The 16,875-nt window shown below is 45.6% G+C and overlaps 1 protein-coding gene across 1 annotated transcript in view; it reads left to right on the top strand.

Moving 5' to 3' along the window:
• Positions 1 to 16,875, top strand: part of LOC103185231 (VPS10 domain-containing receptor SorCS1-like) — a 179,915-nt gene that overhangs the window by 124,813 nt on the left and 38,227 nt on the right. Inside the window, exons 4-5 of the mRNA XM_042336802.1 lie at positions 4,856 to 5,014; positions 16,534 to 16,607. Coding sequence (XP_042192736.1) covers positions 4,856 to 5,014; positions 16,534 to 16,607 — 233 coding nt within the window. The remainder of the gene's footprint in view (positions 1 to 4,855; positions 5,015 to 16,533; positions 16,608 to 16,875) is intronic.

The raw sequence follows: 16,875 nt of genomic DNA, 5'->3' as shown, positions 1-16,875 counted from the left end.
CCCTTCCTCAGCGCTGTGCTGGAGCTTCAGCCTGGACTTTCAGCCTAAACTTCTCGACATGGGGGCTTGAGCCCACGAACATCTGATCCATGAGCGAGAGAGCGAGCCACCGAGCCTGGCTGACTGGTAGCTCGATCTCCACAAGCGCAGTTTAACACAGACATCTCCTCGTGACAATTAACGGACCGATCTGTCCAAGGATTAAGCCAGGAGCAAATCCTCCCCAAAGTCACAATTAGCCTCGGAAAGGGATTTGCTGTTTTACCCCCAGCTTAACTGATCAACAGCTTCCTTGTCTTTTCAGGCACGAGTTAATAAGAGATGAGATTGTCCTCTTTCTGACATTGAGCGCTTTTAACAAGGTAAAAAGTCAATCGCTGTAACCAATGGCACTTAGTGATAAACAGCACAGACCCCCCCCCCCCCCACACACACACACACAGAAACAGACACACATCCTTTTTGGAGAGGCTTATTCTTCAGATTAATTCGGTGTGTCCAATTATTTTTTCTCTACACTGACACATGCCAGGTCACTGTTGTTGGCTTCCTCCAATTCCCCTCTCTCCACTGCCAAGTGGCCCATTGCACACATGCCAGTCTTGGCAGCGGGTGGCAATTAACTCCTCGAGGATGGAAAAAGTCACAGACGAGCCTGACCTCTCCCCACCCTCCAGCAACAGACACACACACACACACACACACACAAATTAGAGGCACCAACAGCAGGAACACTGGCTGGTTTTCCCCTCCCTAACCCTGGGAAAGCAGCGAGGCAATTTAGCCTCTCCCAGACTGAGACCAGCACACTTCAGCATGGACCAGGATTGGTGCGGTCTCAGTCTCTAACCCACTGCCCTGTCCACTACACCCTCGGGGGCTGCTCAATGAAGGGCTTAAGGCGGTCATTTCTCACCTGCTCCTCGGTTCCCATTCACGCCAGTTTAGTCGCACTGTTGCTGATTGTATGACAAGAATAACATTGGTTGCGCAAGAATAAGAAACTGGACAGTATACAACAACAACAGCTTGCATTTACATAGCATCCTGCGTGCGGGGTAGCGCCTGGAGAGCTTTGAGACATCTCGACGACCTGATAAGGCACTGCATCAAACACAAGGATTATTGTTGATATAGTAACATTTGGTTCTCCCACCGAAGGGTCAACAATAAAAATAATAATAACAATCCGTGCATTTGATACAGCGCCTTATCATGTCGTCAAGACATGTCAAAGCACTCCACAGAATACACTGTAAGGTGTACTTTGTGGGGGCGAAAGGGTTCAGGGGTGGGACAGTGGAGGAGCCATTGGGATTCTAGCAAATGGTGCCAGGGAGGGTGGGTGGGAAGGAGGTTCAAGCCGGTGTGAGTTGAGTGGCGCAGCCTGGGTGTCCGCTATGTCAATTGAGCCATCGTGGGGCACGTGAACAGCACTGAGCACTTTGGCAAATGTAATAAATCCCTTGACTTCAATTGTCGGTATGATGGGGATTCAATTCCCCTGGAGGGACATGTTATTCACAGCCTATTATTGCCAAGCCATTGCCAGCACCTGCTGTCCATTAATAAAAATATCACAAACAACAGCAGAAACATCCGTTGAGCGGTCCTCAGGGCATGTTGTTGCCTTGGCAACGGGATGCCCTGCAGGGCTTAATATAGTCACTCTAAAAATACCAGGACAGCAACAGTAGGCAGCCCATTATATAATCATTCCTTGCATCTGATACATCGCCTTTCACGTCAAGAGGGCATCTCAAAGCACTTCAAAGGATTCACTGTAAAGTAAAATAGCGACTGTAGCAATATTTGTGCACGGCAGTGTCCCACAAACAAGCGTAAAGTGTCCGTCCGATTTTATCTGGGGGAATATCAGCCACTGGGAGAGAGAAGGAATCGAACCCAGGTCCTCTCGCTTGCGAGGCGAGGGGTCTAACCACTATGCTACAGGATTCCACAGTGCAACGCAACCATTCTCCCCCTTCCCCCCAGACTCAATTAGTTCAGACTCACTGGAGCTGCTCAAACAGTTAAAATGAAGAGTCTTAACACAATTTCCCAGGGAACAAATGTTTCCATTTCATACAGTATTGGAAACATTACGAGGTCTTCCGAACCCATCAATTACCCTCTCTCCCATCGCCCATTAGGTGGAACATTTCCAAGCTAGTAACATGATGTCTCTGGAGTTGTCCCTCAAATGGTGATGGATGGAGACATCTGGACCTGCTACAGAAGCGAGTGCTTACTTTGGGAGCCTGTTTATTGACTCTTAATGAACAACTATTAATCCTCATCATCTGAAGCCGGGCAGAGAGCCTGATGTTGTGAAGTGCCAAACTTTGTGACTCATGCTGCCTGCCATTCCGTCTTTCGGGAATTCTAAACCTGTTGCTTTGCCCTGGAGACTCATCGCATCTACACAGCCTTTGTCCGGGGGACGTTGAGTTCACAGTCCAGGCTGATAGTCAAGTGCAGTACTGGGGGGTGTCGGGGGGAAGCACTGCACTGCATTATCAGTTGAGATGTTTCAGTAAACTACGGATAACTCAACTCTGCCTTACGTTATTTGTACTGTACCACTTAAGTCGTTGTTCTGTCAATATCCCGGCCACATTTATTTATGCATTTATACATATGCCTAACTCGCCACTCCTGATAACCTTTTGGAGTGACGAGTTATTAGGAGGTTACTGTACTTGAAAAGGGAAGGGAGTTTCTACTGGGGTCAACAATCGGACAGATAATAATAATAATAATCCTTGCATTTGATATAGCCCCTTATCACGTCGTTGATGATGTCTCAAAGCGGCTTCCCAGGATATACTGTAAAGTGAATCAACTGTGTGTTTTGTGGGCAAAACATTTTAATTATTCAAAATATAAAATATTGAAAATATTGGGCACTCGCTTCGTGGCAGCTTGTGGGACGTTGTTGCGCCCAAATTGGCTGCCGCAGAAGCATTCCTCGCGTTCAGCAGAGTATTTGTGCACCTAGCTCTCCCAATCCTCGTAACACACTTCTCAAGCAGATGCTTGTCGGGTTTTATTTAGAAGAAGGAACTTGACACAGCATCTTGTTGCATCAAAGAACAGCAACAAGGTTGGTAAGCATCCAAAGCTTTGATCAATTGATGTTACATGTCAGCCTTGAAGCTTTGTTTGTGGTCAGCTTTCATTTCCTCACGCTCTCATCTCATTTTTCAAGGCTTCATTCTTCCTCTTCTGGGCAGGCTCCCACCTCCCTTGTCCTAATTTTCTCTTCATCTCCCTTTTAATAATAATAATATTAATAATAATAATCCTTGCATTTGAGGTGGCGCTTTTCACATCTCAAAGCGCTTCACTGAATATGCTGTAAAGTGAATTGACTGTATATTTGTGGGCGAAACGCAGCAGCCAATTGCGCACAGCAGCGTCCCACAAACAGTCGTGGATTGAGTGACCAATTTATTATTGTTTTGTTTCTTTTGGAGGGCTTATTATTAGGCGTGGTATTTACCGGTGGAGTCCTTGTAGCATAATGGCTACAACACGCGCCTCACAAGCGAGAGGACCTGGGGTCGATTCCCGGGCAGGGCGAAAGGTTGGGCAAGTTTCCTTACTCCACACGCCTGTTTACCCAGCAATAAAGTAGGAACTTGGTTGTCAGTCGATTGGCGGATTGCTTTTCCGGGGGTAATAATTCCTTCAAAAAAAAATAATAATAATATGGTCGCTCAATCCACGACTGTTTGCGGGACACTGCTGTGCACAATTGGCCCACAAAATATACAGTCAATTCACTTCATGGTTTATCAAATGCAAGGATTATTATTATTATTATTATCATTATGATTTCTATCTCCATCGCTCTTTTTCTTTCCAGTCAAGCTAACTGCTATACCCCGGGGACTCCACATTTATCATTGGTGATTGTTAAGCTTGTTTGTCCTAATATTGGTGGCAGTCGTGTGCGGGTTTCAGACTGCAGAGAGAGAGAGAGTCGGATACGAACCCAAGCCCAGGCAATCCTATCGCTACCTTGTTGAAATTGCTTGCTGTAATCTGAAATTGACAGGATCCTTGAAGCGATGAAGCCGCAGGCTGTCGCGAGCAGCCGAGCGGAAACAGAGGCTTTGGTACAAGAGCACAACACTGGAGAGCAAGCTTGCCCAGTGTTTTCAGAGATTGTCACTGCAACACCGTCTCGCTCGGGTAAACTCCGGAGATCAGATCGTAGTGTTCCTGCCAGGGAACGATGGGCAGGAAGGAGGCTGCTGCCCCTTGTGTAGTGAGCGAAGCCATCCCCTTGTTGCCAGCAGATGACGGGCACGTGATACCCAGAGTCACCGGCGACAGCTGGCAGCGGTTGTTCTGGAATTGCATTTGCAATTGATGCAAAAGCAGCGCATTTGTGATGTGCTTATTCGGGCACACTGCTGCCTTCTCCACACACACGCACGCACGCACACACACGCTCCTGTAACAATCTCCGCATTTGATATAGCATCTAACAACAACAGCATCTAGAATAGGTTACTCTGGGACGCTGTATAAATGCAAGTTATTGTTCTTACAATATCGAACTCTCTAATAGCACAAGTAATTGTTGTAAAGTGCAGTCATAACTGTGCATTTACGACCGAACGGAATGGGGCAACCAGTTTACACAGAGCACTGTCCTACAAACAGCCAGGGAGTGACTGAGCAATTTCTATCTGGAGGATTGTTGGCCAGGACACTGATGGGGTTTGTTGATCTTGTTTGTAGTTATTGCCTTAGATTCTGACTCCTGTTTTTTCTCTCTCTCTCTTTCTTTCTCCTTCTCTCTCTCTGGTTCTGGCGCTCGCTCTATCTCTCGCACGGACAGATCATGCTGGTGAGTGACCCTGAGATGGAGAGCAGCGTGCTGATCAGCTCTGACGAAGGAGCTACCTATCAGAAGTACCGGCTGGGTTTCCTGATCCAGAGCATGCTCTTCCACCCTCACCAGGAGGACTGGATCCTTGCCTTCGGACAAGACCAGAAGGTGAGAGATGGCACTCACTGTCACACACACTCATTCTCACTACACCCACTGTCACACACTCACACTCACTGTCACACACTCACTCACTCACACACACACACACACACTCTCACTCATACACACACCCTAACACAACCATAATCACTCAAACACAAACACTCACTCACATACAAGTGAACAGAGGCGTATGGAGTAAGGAAACTTGCCTAAGGTTTTGCTCCGCCTGAGAATCGAACCGTACCCTCCACCCCTCAACATCAAGCTGTTTTTTAAATGAGATCCAGTGCCCTGGCCTCAACCACCCTTCCTGGAATCCTTACTCCAATGGTTTAATACCTAATAATACCTTACTTTAATACCTTACTCCAGTGGTCTCGTAAGGAGTCAGAAGTAAGACTTGAATTTATCCAACCTCAACTGTCACACATGACATCTTGGCAAATTTAAGTGTGTACAGCATTATTGAGGATCATCAATTCAGCCAATTAATCTTCATCTGTAAATACAAATGAAGATTATTAGTCAAATGAGGAATCCCTAATTGTTCGAAATCAGCAAGTGCGGCGCTGTTGAGAATTCAGACAAAGCTGTTCAGCAATTGACAGTTTAATGAATATGCTAATTTGGTCTGTTTTGCATAGATGTATTGGGTCAGTGATTAATTGGACATTGTCATCCCGGCTTAACTTCCCCCACAGTGGGTGTGGTTGGGAAGGGAGATAGGAAGAGGGTTCGCTGAGCAAACGGAGTGGCCAAGTCAGTAGGGTTATCGGAATTTGTTTTCATTTAGCAGAAATATGGGCTTGATTGTGGGCTGCAGTGTAGATTTTCTGTAATTATTACATGAGGTTTTATTTTATTAATTCCACCTTCCCTGCAGCCTCGTTTCACTCTTCAAAGTATGTTATTTCACCCGAGTTCATTGGTTATTCCACTGGCCCTGCGGTGTAATGTCAATGACGGATTTATGTTAACGTCCACCTGAATAGGTAGATAGGACCTTGGTTTAATTTCTCATCCGAAGGATGAAATCATCAGCTGGTGGTGTCATTTCACACGTGGCAAAGTGCAGCTGCTAATTAACATTAGTCAAAAAGGTCAGGCCATTTTGAATATAATCTCTTCAGATAAGAGTCTGCACTGCTAACTCACCAGCCTACACAGATGAGTTAGTGGCCTTTCACGCTAATCAAAATCTGCCTACCTGTTTTACAGTGTGTTACTCTTCACGTAGCCACTTACAGCAGAGCTTTAAATGTCGAGGTGATCATCAATGGTTGTGCAGAAAAATATGCGATTATCCACTTTTTTGGGGGTTCCCTTCGGTTTATATGTCAATTAGTTTCCTACAAAATCTAGTCACGGTGACAGACGCTGACATTCTCAGCAAATGCCAGGTTGTTCAGCGCTCGCGCAGCGTGAGAGCAAGTGAGGTTTCCGAGGTTTATTTGAGATTACGGGCACCGAGACGCTACCCCAGGTGAAAGGTGCTGGGTAAATGCAAGTTGTTATTATCCCGTCCGTCAGATGAGACGTTAAACCGAGGCCTTGTCTGCCTGTCTAGGTGGACACTAAAGATCTCGTGGCATTATTCGAAAAGAGAAGGGAGCTTCGCTCAGTTTCTCTCAATTCTCAATCAATTTACACTGTATTCTGTGAAGCGCTTTGAGACGTCTCAATGACGTGATAAGGCGCTATATCAAATGCATTGGATTATTATTATTATGGTTAAATTATTGTTCAGTGTTAATTTTCTATAACAGGTCACTTGACCCAACTGGTTTATGTTCCACACAAACCTCTACCCCTCCTGTTCTGCCTTACCTACACCCGCTCTATTCCCATCTCGCTCGTGTAAGCTTCCTCTCAAATATGTTGAACGTCCTGCTCTTGTTACAACAAAAATAATCAATCCAAAACCATCGGGAACCTTATGCTTCGCTTTGTCACAGGCNAAAAAAACACAAATGGAAGTAGCCTGACGCAATTATAGACAAGGGTTCCAATTAAACAGATCAATCAATTTCACTTCAGTTAAACAGAGTTGGAGACAGATGGATAGTTTGTGATGTCTCTCGCACCAACGAGATGAAAGAGGGTTGGCTGCTGCTGATTAGAGACCGTGTTACTGCTAACATTGCCACAATTATCGGATAACAATAAGAATAATAATCCTCGGATTTCGTATAGAGCCTTTCACAACCATCTTTCATCGGATGAAGAAGGCCCTTCAGCCCATTTGATCTCATCCTTCCAGAACTCCTCATTACAGCACTAAACTGCTTGTTGGCATGAGTCCTTTCATGGCGTGAGGACCTCTCAAAGCACGTCGCATGATTTACTGTGAAGTGTCATGACTGTGTATCTTGTAAAGTGGCCTTGACAAAATGGTGGAGCAGGCTGGATGGGCTGAGGGTTCTACACAAGCTCCTTTCTTCCTGTCTTTGATTGAATCCTGCCGCTCGACCATGCAGAGGGACCGAGAGGTAAATCAGTATTTACAGTAAATCTTGTGAAACACTCTGAGATGTCCTCCTGACATGAAAGGTGTTGTGTTTCATCAACCTGTGCCAAATATCTTGGGGTATGGGGTAAGCAGGGGAGTGGGACTAGTTGGATCGCTGTTTCAAAGAGCCAGCATAGGCAAGAGTGCTGTAAGATCCTACGATCTTCTGGAATTAGATAAGCATGGTTCGTCCCTCTGGGGGGAAGGAGAGAGCGAGAGAGAGAGAAAGAGTGAGTGTGCATTCCCTTCCAGACACGGGGAAATTCCCATGTGTGGGTGGTGTACGTATGTGGAACACTCAGCCTGCTTTGGATAATGTGAAGCATGGAGACACGTGTCAGACACCCGGCTGGTTCCAGAAAGAAAACGTATGATAATATAAGTAGTGTCAGCTTTGGTCAGTGAATTGGGCTGCCCTGCCATGTTGGAAACGCTCTCTTTATACTTCCATCATTTCACAATAATTTCTGCGCTGAGGCTAATGAATGCAGACAGCCGGAGTTAATGGGATTTTTCGGGATGCGATGTTACTTGCCGAGTCTAGTTAAAGAATTCTGCTTCAATTAATGCAACTTGGCAGCCACCAACGGCAATCCCCAGATAAAAAAAACACAAGTTTTACATCAAGAGCTTTGGATGTGTTAACGGATTGTGGAGGTCAGTCACAATTGTGAGCTTCTTTGCTTGCTTTGCTCTTCTGCACTCAGAAGAATTGCTCTCTCAAGTGTAGTGACTGTCTTTGTAGAGGAACGCAGCAGCCAGTTAGGTCCTGTAAACAGCCACGAGGTGAATGGCCAGTTTTATTAGGGGAATTATCAGACAGGACACCAGGAGAGAGAAACTCCCCTCGTTTTTTAATGTCCTGCTGAACAGGCAGACAGGACCTCTGTTTAGTAACGATAATAATACTTGCATTTGATATGGCCTGTTCACAGAATATATTGTAAAGTGTAGTGACTGTATTTTGTGTGTGAAACGCGACACCCAGTTGTGCACAGCAGTGTCCCGCAGACAACCATGGAGTGACCGATTTTATTTGGGGGATTAATGACCAGCACACCGGGAGAGAGAGAGAAACTCCCTTCTCTTTTCGAATAGAGCCACGCGATCTTTAACATCCACCCGAACAGGCAGACGGGACCTCGGTTTAAATGGTTCATCCGAAGGAGAGCACATCCACTCTTCCCCCGCACTGCATTGGAATTTCAGTCTAGACTGTATGTCTTCCAAGTCTCGACGTAGGTGGAAGGACTTAAACCCACAACCTTCTGACTCTGAGGCGAGAGTGCTACTGATGGAGCCAGGCTGACACACAAATCTTTTATCTTTCGTTTGCGTGTACAAGCTTCCCTCTTGAAAGCCACAATGGACTCTGCCTGTAGCTCCCTTACTGTAGCAGGCAATTCCATGTGCCAACCGCAGAGGGTGGGTGGGGGAAAAGAAAAGCAGCAATTGAAAGCGTTATGTAAATGCCCGCAATTAAGAAGTGCGTTAATGCAGCCACGCAATGGAGAGTCATTTAGTCTGATTTCGCACAATCCAGGTAATTTGATGCTTCCTGATTACACTCCCCATTAGAGCTGCCAAATAGTTTGCAGTATGCGTGTGAATCGGCCGCTAAATTATATGAGTCGTGGCAGAGACGTGGTAAATGTGTGATGTAGAGTACTACAGTTGTCAATTGCCATTAGTTGAGTGGAACTAAAGAGCAATCTGGATGCATTATTTGTGGTTGGCGCATTAACTTGCCACTCATCTGGTGTTCCATGCAGGGAACGCAGTTTGCAATGCCTGTATTAAATAAAACCTATTTTTTTTACACACACTCCACGCTCTGAATGTTAAGTGGGGTTTGTGAGGTGGAACGAGGCAGAGAAGCTACCTACCTTCAGTCAATCAGTTGGCTAAGCATTAGACGTAATACCACAAGGCAAAGGTTTTATTTTATAATAATATCATAATAATAAATGATCCTTACATCTGAAGTCATTTTATTTGGGGGACTGTTAGCCAGCACACTGGGAGGGAGAAACTCCCTTCTCTTGTTGAATGCTCCCATGGGATCGTTAACATCCACCTGATCAGGGGTTTTGGTTTAACGTCTCATCCGAAGGACGGCATCTCCGACGATGCAACACACCACCCCCCCCCACCCCCAGCGCTGCATTGGAGCGTCGGCTTAGACTATGTGATGCCAAGTCCCAACGTGGGGTTTAAACCCACAACCTTCTGACTTCACTGGCGAGAGCGCTATCACTGAGTCAGGCTGACACTCGAATACATATTAAAAAAATCAAAAGAGGTTAGGTTTGAGACGCCAGAGAATTTTGCACCAAACGTCTGAAATAGGGGAGCGGAGAAATGAACACGCTGCAGAGCAGTTCATTAACAGCTGCGCTCAAATTTATGTACAGCGTCTGAGGGTTAAATTAAACGTCCGTACTTATTTATTGCTTTAATCTAGAGAGCAGTTAATTAGACATTGAACTTTTGGAGGTTGCCTCTTGGAAACATGCTGGAGACCCAGAGCTTTGAAATGCAGAAATCTCAAACAGGGTCTGAGAGTGCGTCTGTGTGAGAGCGTGTGTGTGTGTGTGTGTGCCTGTGTTTGTGTGTGTGTGTGTGCCTGTGTTTGTGTGTGTGTGTGTGTGCCTGTGTTTGTGTTTGTGTGTGTGTGTGCCTGTGTTTGTGTCTGCGTTTGAGTGTGTGTGTGCCTGTGTTTGTGTCTGTGTGTGAGAGTGTGTGTGTCTGCGTGTGTTTGTGTCTGTGTGTGAGAGTGTGTGTGTGTGTCTGTGTTTGTGTCTGTGTGAGAGTGTGTGTGTGTCTGTGTCTGCATGTGAGAGTGTGTGTGTGTGCCTGTATTTGTGTCTGTGTGAGAGTGTGTGTGTGTGTCTGTGTTTGTGTCTGTGTGTGAGAGTGTGTGTGTGTGTATTTGAGTGTAAGGGAGTGTGAAGCTGTGTGGGAGGGAGGGAGGGAGGCTCACCTAGCGGATGATACTATATATAGGGAAGTGTTATAAATTGCCTTTACCAGCACTGACCTCGCAGTCAATGCTGAGGCTTTCCTCTAATAATGCGAGGCGGGTGGGAATCTCTTCTTATTTGCTGGAGTGAACTCCTGTAAAATTCAGGGCGAGTGATGCAGAATACTAGGGTGTGTGTCTAATGGGGCGAGAGGTCTGCATTTGAACCCATTTGCACGGAGTGATTGAAGCCCGACATACATGCCAGGTGGCGGATCAAGTTGGCTTTGGATCTCTCCTCTGTCTCCCTCTGCCATCTCTTCCAGCCTGCTTGTTCGGCTTCCATCCACTGCTCTTTCCCCCATTCCCTCCTTCACACCATCAGAGGTCACTCTGTGCCCACGTGTGACTGTGTGTGTCTGTGTGAGAGTGTGTGCGTGTGTGTGTGAGGTTCTGCTGTGTCAAAGCATGCGTATCTGTGTGAGAGTGTGTGTGTGGTGTGTGTGTGTCTGTGAGTGCGTCCCACAGTGTGGGTGTGTGGATTCGAGTGCGAGTGGGTGTGAAGGTGTGTGTGTGTGAGTGTGTATGTTTTGCGTGAGTGTGCGTGTGGTTGACTGCTTGAGTGAGCGTGTGATTGAGTGTGTTTGAGTGAGTGCATGTGTGAGTGAGTGAGGGTGATATGGAGTATGTAAGTGTGTGCGAAAGAGACCAGTGACAATGACAAACAATGCTGTTGGACAACACAAAGCTCTCTCTCCTCTTACAGATGGTCAAACTGACAATAGCTCACTTGCTCCAATGAATGTACAGCTCCCTAGAATATGACTGTCAGAACATACAAGGGAATAAAGATGGGATAATTGTTATAGATAGAGCCTTTAGGATTAAGTAGGTGTAAAACAGTGGAATGCATCACAGCTGTATGGTCCATCAAACCCACACACAACCTGTCGTGGACATAAATACTGTTCTTTTTGAATGAATTATTCAGAACTGCATTAATTGCTTTACAGGGAATCTGTTTCTGTGTTTTCACTTCAGTGCGGGGAGAAAGGCTCTTTCAATCTCTTAGCCTGCACAAGGCTTATCTTTTCAAGATCAAACCTACAGCCAAAAGATGCCTTCTCTCTGCCTGAGGCAAATTATAGTAATGATCTGAGCCTCTCACTTCAAAACAGCGCCTTATCGTGTGGTTGCAATGTTTCGAAGCGCTTCCCACTGCCTTGTTCGTCTGCAAAGGCCCAGTCACCCCTCTTTAAAAGGAAAATCCTTTGAAGCGCTTTGAAATGTCTCGACCACATGCTGCATCAAATGCAAGGATTATTATTATTATTTATAATTATTATCAGATAAAATTACCTTTTCAAACGGGGCTTTCGATCACCTCCCTTATATAAATAAATAATCATTGCATATTGATACAGAAAGCAGCTTTCACATCGGGATGTATCAAAGCGCTTCACAGGGGATACTGTGAAGTGTAGTGACTTGCTCTGTATTTCCACAGCAGCTCTGCGAAGCACTTGAAGACGTCGTTCTATGTGTAAAAGTGCGAATTGTTGTTGTTGCCATTTAATCTTCTACATCCTTTTGAAGCTGAACACCCATTGCCCACTGGAACACCCACTGCTACACATACCCAACCAGGAAGGGAGGATGCTGTGTAGGGACGAGATCGGTTGGGCCAAATGGCCTTCTTCATCCAAAGCAGTCTTGCGATCCTAACCATAAGGCTGTGAGCTATTTGGGAGCCTTACACACCAGCTCTCCGCAGCTGCTCTGTTACGAGTATAATCACTCACCAGCATTTGTGTGGCAGCGTTTTAGCTATGGCTCCTTGTTTCCTCGCTCACTTTTCCACCAGAATATTAATAGATGAAATTTTCATTGGCGCAGTATTAATCTGGGATTCCTCCAGCGTGCAGCGTGGCTCTCAAGTTTAACAGAGCACTTTGCCGAACACTAACACTCCATCCCCTGGACTGCCATCTGCATTCCAACATCGGTCCGTTCAGAAGAACGAATCCAAGATTTCAAAACAAAATGGTTTAATTTCCTCCTCCTCTCCTCTTCCCCCCATTTTAATTACCATCTTATTTATTTACAGGACAAAATTCTATGCAAGTTTCCTTACTCCACACACCTCTGTTTACCTGCAGCAAGTAGGAACCCGGTTGCTGGTCGAATGACGGATCACTTTTCTGGGGGTAGTAATCTCTTCCGAAAAAAATAAAAGTTTGATCACTCAATCCACGACTGTTTGCCGGACACTGTTGTGCGCAACTGCATTTCTCCCATAAAATAGAGTCACGATGTCTCAATGACGTGATAAGGTGCTATATCAAATACAAGCATTATTATTATTATATCCTGTGAAGCACTTTGAGATGTCGGAATGATATGATAATACAGCGTATTAAAAGCAAGGATTATTATATAATTTAGAGTAGAGCAGGACCCCAGAGAAGCGGAGGTGACAGATTGTATTAGAATATCCAAGAGCGAATAAGATAGGGAATAATAAGATAGGGAATTTGGTGAAGAAATTACCTGCAGGATGTAATGAGAGATTTTCTCTGAGTGTCTGACACACGTGAGAACCCATCGCCTTGCTTAGGAGTATCCAGATCAGACATACGTGTGCCGCCCACACATGGTATGAGAGATAGAGCTAGGTGTGGGAGTATATTTGTCCTTTGAGACCAGCCGGAGATTTTGCACAGAAATTTCACGAAAAAAAATCTCATTAAAGTTGTATTCCTTTTATGACTGTTTGGTCATTCAGTTTGCTTGCTCATTAATGAATGCTGTTAAAAAAAAAAGGCCATTTAATCGTCAGTTCAACAACAACAATGACAAAATTACATTTGTAAAGCGCCTTCGCATCGGGAAGATGTCCCAAGGCGCTGAACAGTCAGGGATCAGGACCAATTGTGGGGGGTAGGGTTGGGAGGAGGGAGGGCAGAGAGATGGGGTGGGGGGGGGGCAGCTGAAGTCACGGTCAAAAAGGAGGGTCTTGAGTCGTGTCTGGAAGGAGGCAAGAGAGGGAGCAAGGTGAAGGGTGGGGCCAGAAAGGCTGAAAGCCCGGCCGCCGATGGTAGGGTTGGTTGGGCGGAAAACATGGAGCAGGCTGGATCCCGCTGAATGGAGGGAGAGGACAGGTTGATAAGGGGTCAGCAGGTCAGAGAAGTAGGAGGGGGCAAGGCTATGGAGGGCCTGGAAAGTGAGGACGAGGATTTTGAATTCTATCCTCTGAGGGATGGGGAGCCAGTGGCGCCGGGCGAGGGTAGGGTTGATGGGGTCACGGAGCCTGGTGCAGGAGATGACACGAGCTGCAGAGATCTGGTTGATCTGCAGCTTGTGGAAGGAAAAGTTGGGGAGGCCGACATGGAGGGAGTTTCCGTAGTTGAGCCTTGAGGTGATGAATGCGTGTATGAGGGTTTCGGCGACCTGAGGGGTGAGACAGTGGCAATATTGCGGGTCATGGATGGATGCGGGGAAGAAAGGACAGTTGAAGGTCGAACAAGACGCCCAGGTTCCTGACTGGCTTGGTGAAGTGTGCATCCATAGATGCTGATGCTGCCAGCGCCTGAGGTGCAGAGGTACTGGTGCCAGCCAATCAGGAGGGTCTCGGTCTTGCTGACATTGAGCTGTAGAAAGTTGGCTCTCATCCAGATCTTGTCAGACAGAGAGTCTGTCAGGATGTCAGCTGTCCTGGAATCGAGGATGGAGGCAGAGAGATAGAGTTGGGTGTCATCCACGTACATGTGGAAGGTGACCCCATGTATGCGGATGATGTCATCATGAAGGAGCATGTAGAGGTTGAAGAGGAGGGGACCAAGGACAGAGCCTTGAGGAACACTGCACGAGCCTCTGCGGGGGCTGGAAGAGAAACCGTTGGTGGAGACAAATTGGAGATGGTGTGAGAGATAAGACCTGAACTATTTAAGGACTATTGAAGGTTGAGGTAAGAGGAGAGGCAGTGGAGGAGAATGGAGAATATATGTGAAAATATCCACGATATTTGAAGGCAGCAGAGAAGTCGAAAAGGGCCAGGAGGCAGAGGGAGCCCTGGTCACAGAAGGACAGGATGCCATTTGTGACCTTGACCAGAGCAGTTTCCGTGCTATGAGCAGCACGGAAACCCAATTGGACTGGCTCGTGAAGGGAGTGGTAGGAGAAGAAGGTGCGAAGCTGGGAAGCAACGACTCTTTCAAGGACCTTGGAAAGAAAAAGGGAGGTTGGAGATGGGCCAGAAATTGTTTGATAAACAAAGAAACAAACAGTAGCTCAATGGCAAGACCTCGACTCCACAACACAAGCTGAATCATCAGAGCTGAGCTCACAAGGGATAGGGTGAAGCATTGATGTCCAGCATTTCATATTTACCAGCAATTTGTGAATCCTATGGGATTTTTTCTCTTCTCCCCTCCATCTGTGGCCCCCTCTCCATCTGCACCCCACCCATTCCTGTAGCATATTGGTTAGAGCGCTCACCTGGCAAACAAGAGGACCTGGGTTCGATTCCCGGGCAGGGCGAAACATTGGGCAAGTTTCCTTACTCCAAATGCCTCTGTTTACCCATTTTGGGCAATGAGCAGAATAAGACCATCTGATTTTTTTATAGCCTTCCTTTAATTAAGGACCCAAGAGCAGAGGAACCAAAGACACTCAGAAACTTGTGCTCTGAAAATTCTTTACTTAATAAGAAATGTAAACTTTGTTAGTTCAATCATCACAAATACAACAGTTGCGTAGACAAATGTCTAGATCAAAGTCAGTTGGTATATATGCACACACAGCAGGCAAAAGTCTTGCATCAGACAAAAAAGTCTCTCGTTTCCAACCAGAAACCTTTTGCTTGAGTTTGTTGATTATGAAGTCAAAGTTGAATCTTTAAAAGATGGACGGCTGAGCTGTGCACTTTATTCCACAATTGTTGTACGTTGTTATTCTTCTCCTCCAATTACATTTAAAAGGATTTCAGACGTTCTGGAATTCCTGCAGTTTCCTTCTTCCTGAAACTGCTGGGGTTAACGAAAATTGATGAAATGATGGAACAGTCTAAGTCTGATGGATTTTAACCCCGAAGACAACACACTTGCTTCACCACTCCATATCGTCACATGAAAGTTAGCTTTTGTGCGGACAGCACCTGATATGCACTGTCCTAGGCTGTACAACGTATAGTTCGGCCATACATCATTTATAATCGATTTTCCACAGGCAGGATGAAAATAAACAATTCTTCCTTTCTCACACACATGAAGCAAATATCTCACATGAAAGAATAATAATATGCAATCTGCATATTTTTTATTATTATAGAAGAACATGAATTGCTATAAAACTTGAATTGTTATAGAAAGCACCTTTAACCTAAACATGAATTTGTAATGGAAAGGCATCTTCAGCTACCTCACCTTTAACACAACACTAATTAAAACATGAATTTGTTATGGATAAACATCTTCAAGTCATCTTGACATTTTCTTAGCTGCCTTCATCATTTTTAACCATTATTCATAAAGGTGTCTATTCATCATAAGCATTTCTAACCATTGATTAAAGTAATTATTTTGACTACATGGGTTAGCATATATTCACAATTTCAGTTATGAAGCGGGATCATGACACCCAGCAGTAAATAGGAACCCAGTTGTCAGTCGATTGGTGGATGGTTTGTCCGTTGGCAAAATCCTTTCGATAAAAATTAATAATTGTAATTTGGTCCCTCAATCCACGACTGTGCGTGGGACACTCCTGTGTGCAATTGGCTGCCACGATTCACCCACAAGATACACAGTCAATTGACTTTAAGGTATATTCAGTGAAGCTCGTTGAGGCGTCTCAACAAAGTGGTCTTGAGCCCACAACATTCTGACTCGGAAGCCAACATGATACCAATTGAGCCAGGCTGACAACTTTTCACTTAGTTACAGATTCCCAGCGAGATTGAGAAAGGACAAAGGCAGAGGCCATCATTTTAATGCCTGTCCATGTCTGTGTTCATTATCTCATCTGTGTACTTCATGTGGTTTTCTTTTCCAGTTGTACAGTTCCAATGATTTTGGACGGAGATGGCAGCTGGTGCTTGAGAGAATCACTCCCAATCGCTTCTACTGGTAAGAGAGAGCTCACTATGTTCAGTCTTTACTCCAGAGGGATACAATTTACATTTCTATAGGGCCTTTCATGTTGAGAGAACGTCCCAAAGAGCTTCACAGTGCTGAATCCTGCTGACCTTATCCCAGAGAGTATTAGGTGCAGGTTAGCGAGAGTCAAGGCTTGGTTGTAACTGCTGGAGTTTAACCAGCTAAAACCGTAGTTAGTGTGGAGAATAAAACACTAACTAATTGGGCCGAATGGCCCTCTTCAGTGCTGTAAATCACA

The sequence above is a fragment of the Callorhinchus milii genome, unplaced genomic scaffold (assembly GCF_018977255.1).
Source record: "Callorhinchus milii isolate IMCB2004 unplaced genomic scaffold, IMCB_Cmil_1.0 Scaffold7, whole genome shotgun sequence".
In the NCBI taxonomy this organism is placed as follows: Eukaryota; Metazoa; Chordata; class Chondrichthyes; order Chimaeriformes; family Callorhinchidae; genus Callorhinchus; species Callorhinchus milii.
Note: the sequence above shows the minus strand (reverse complement) of the source record. Positions and strands in the feature narration are given on the sequence as shown.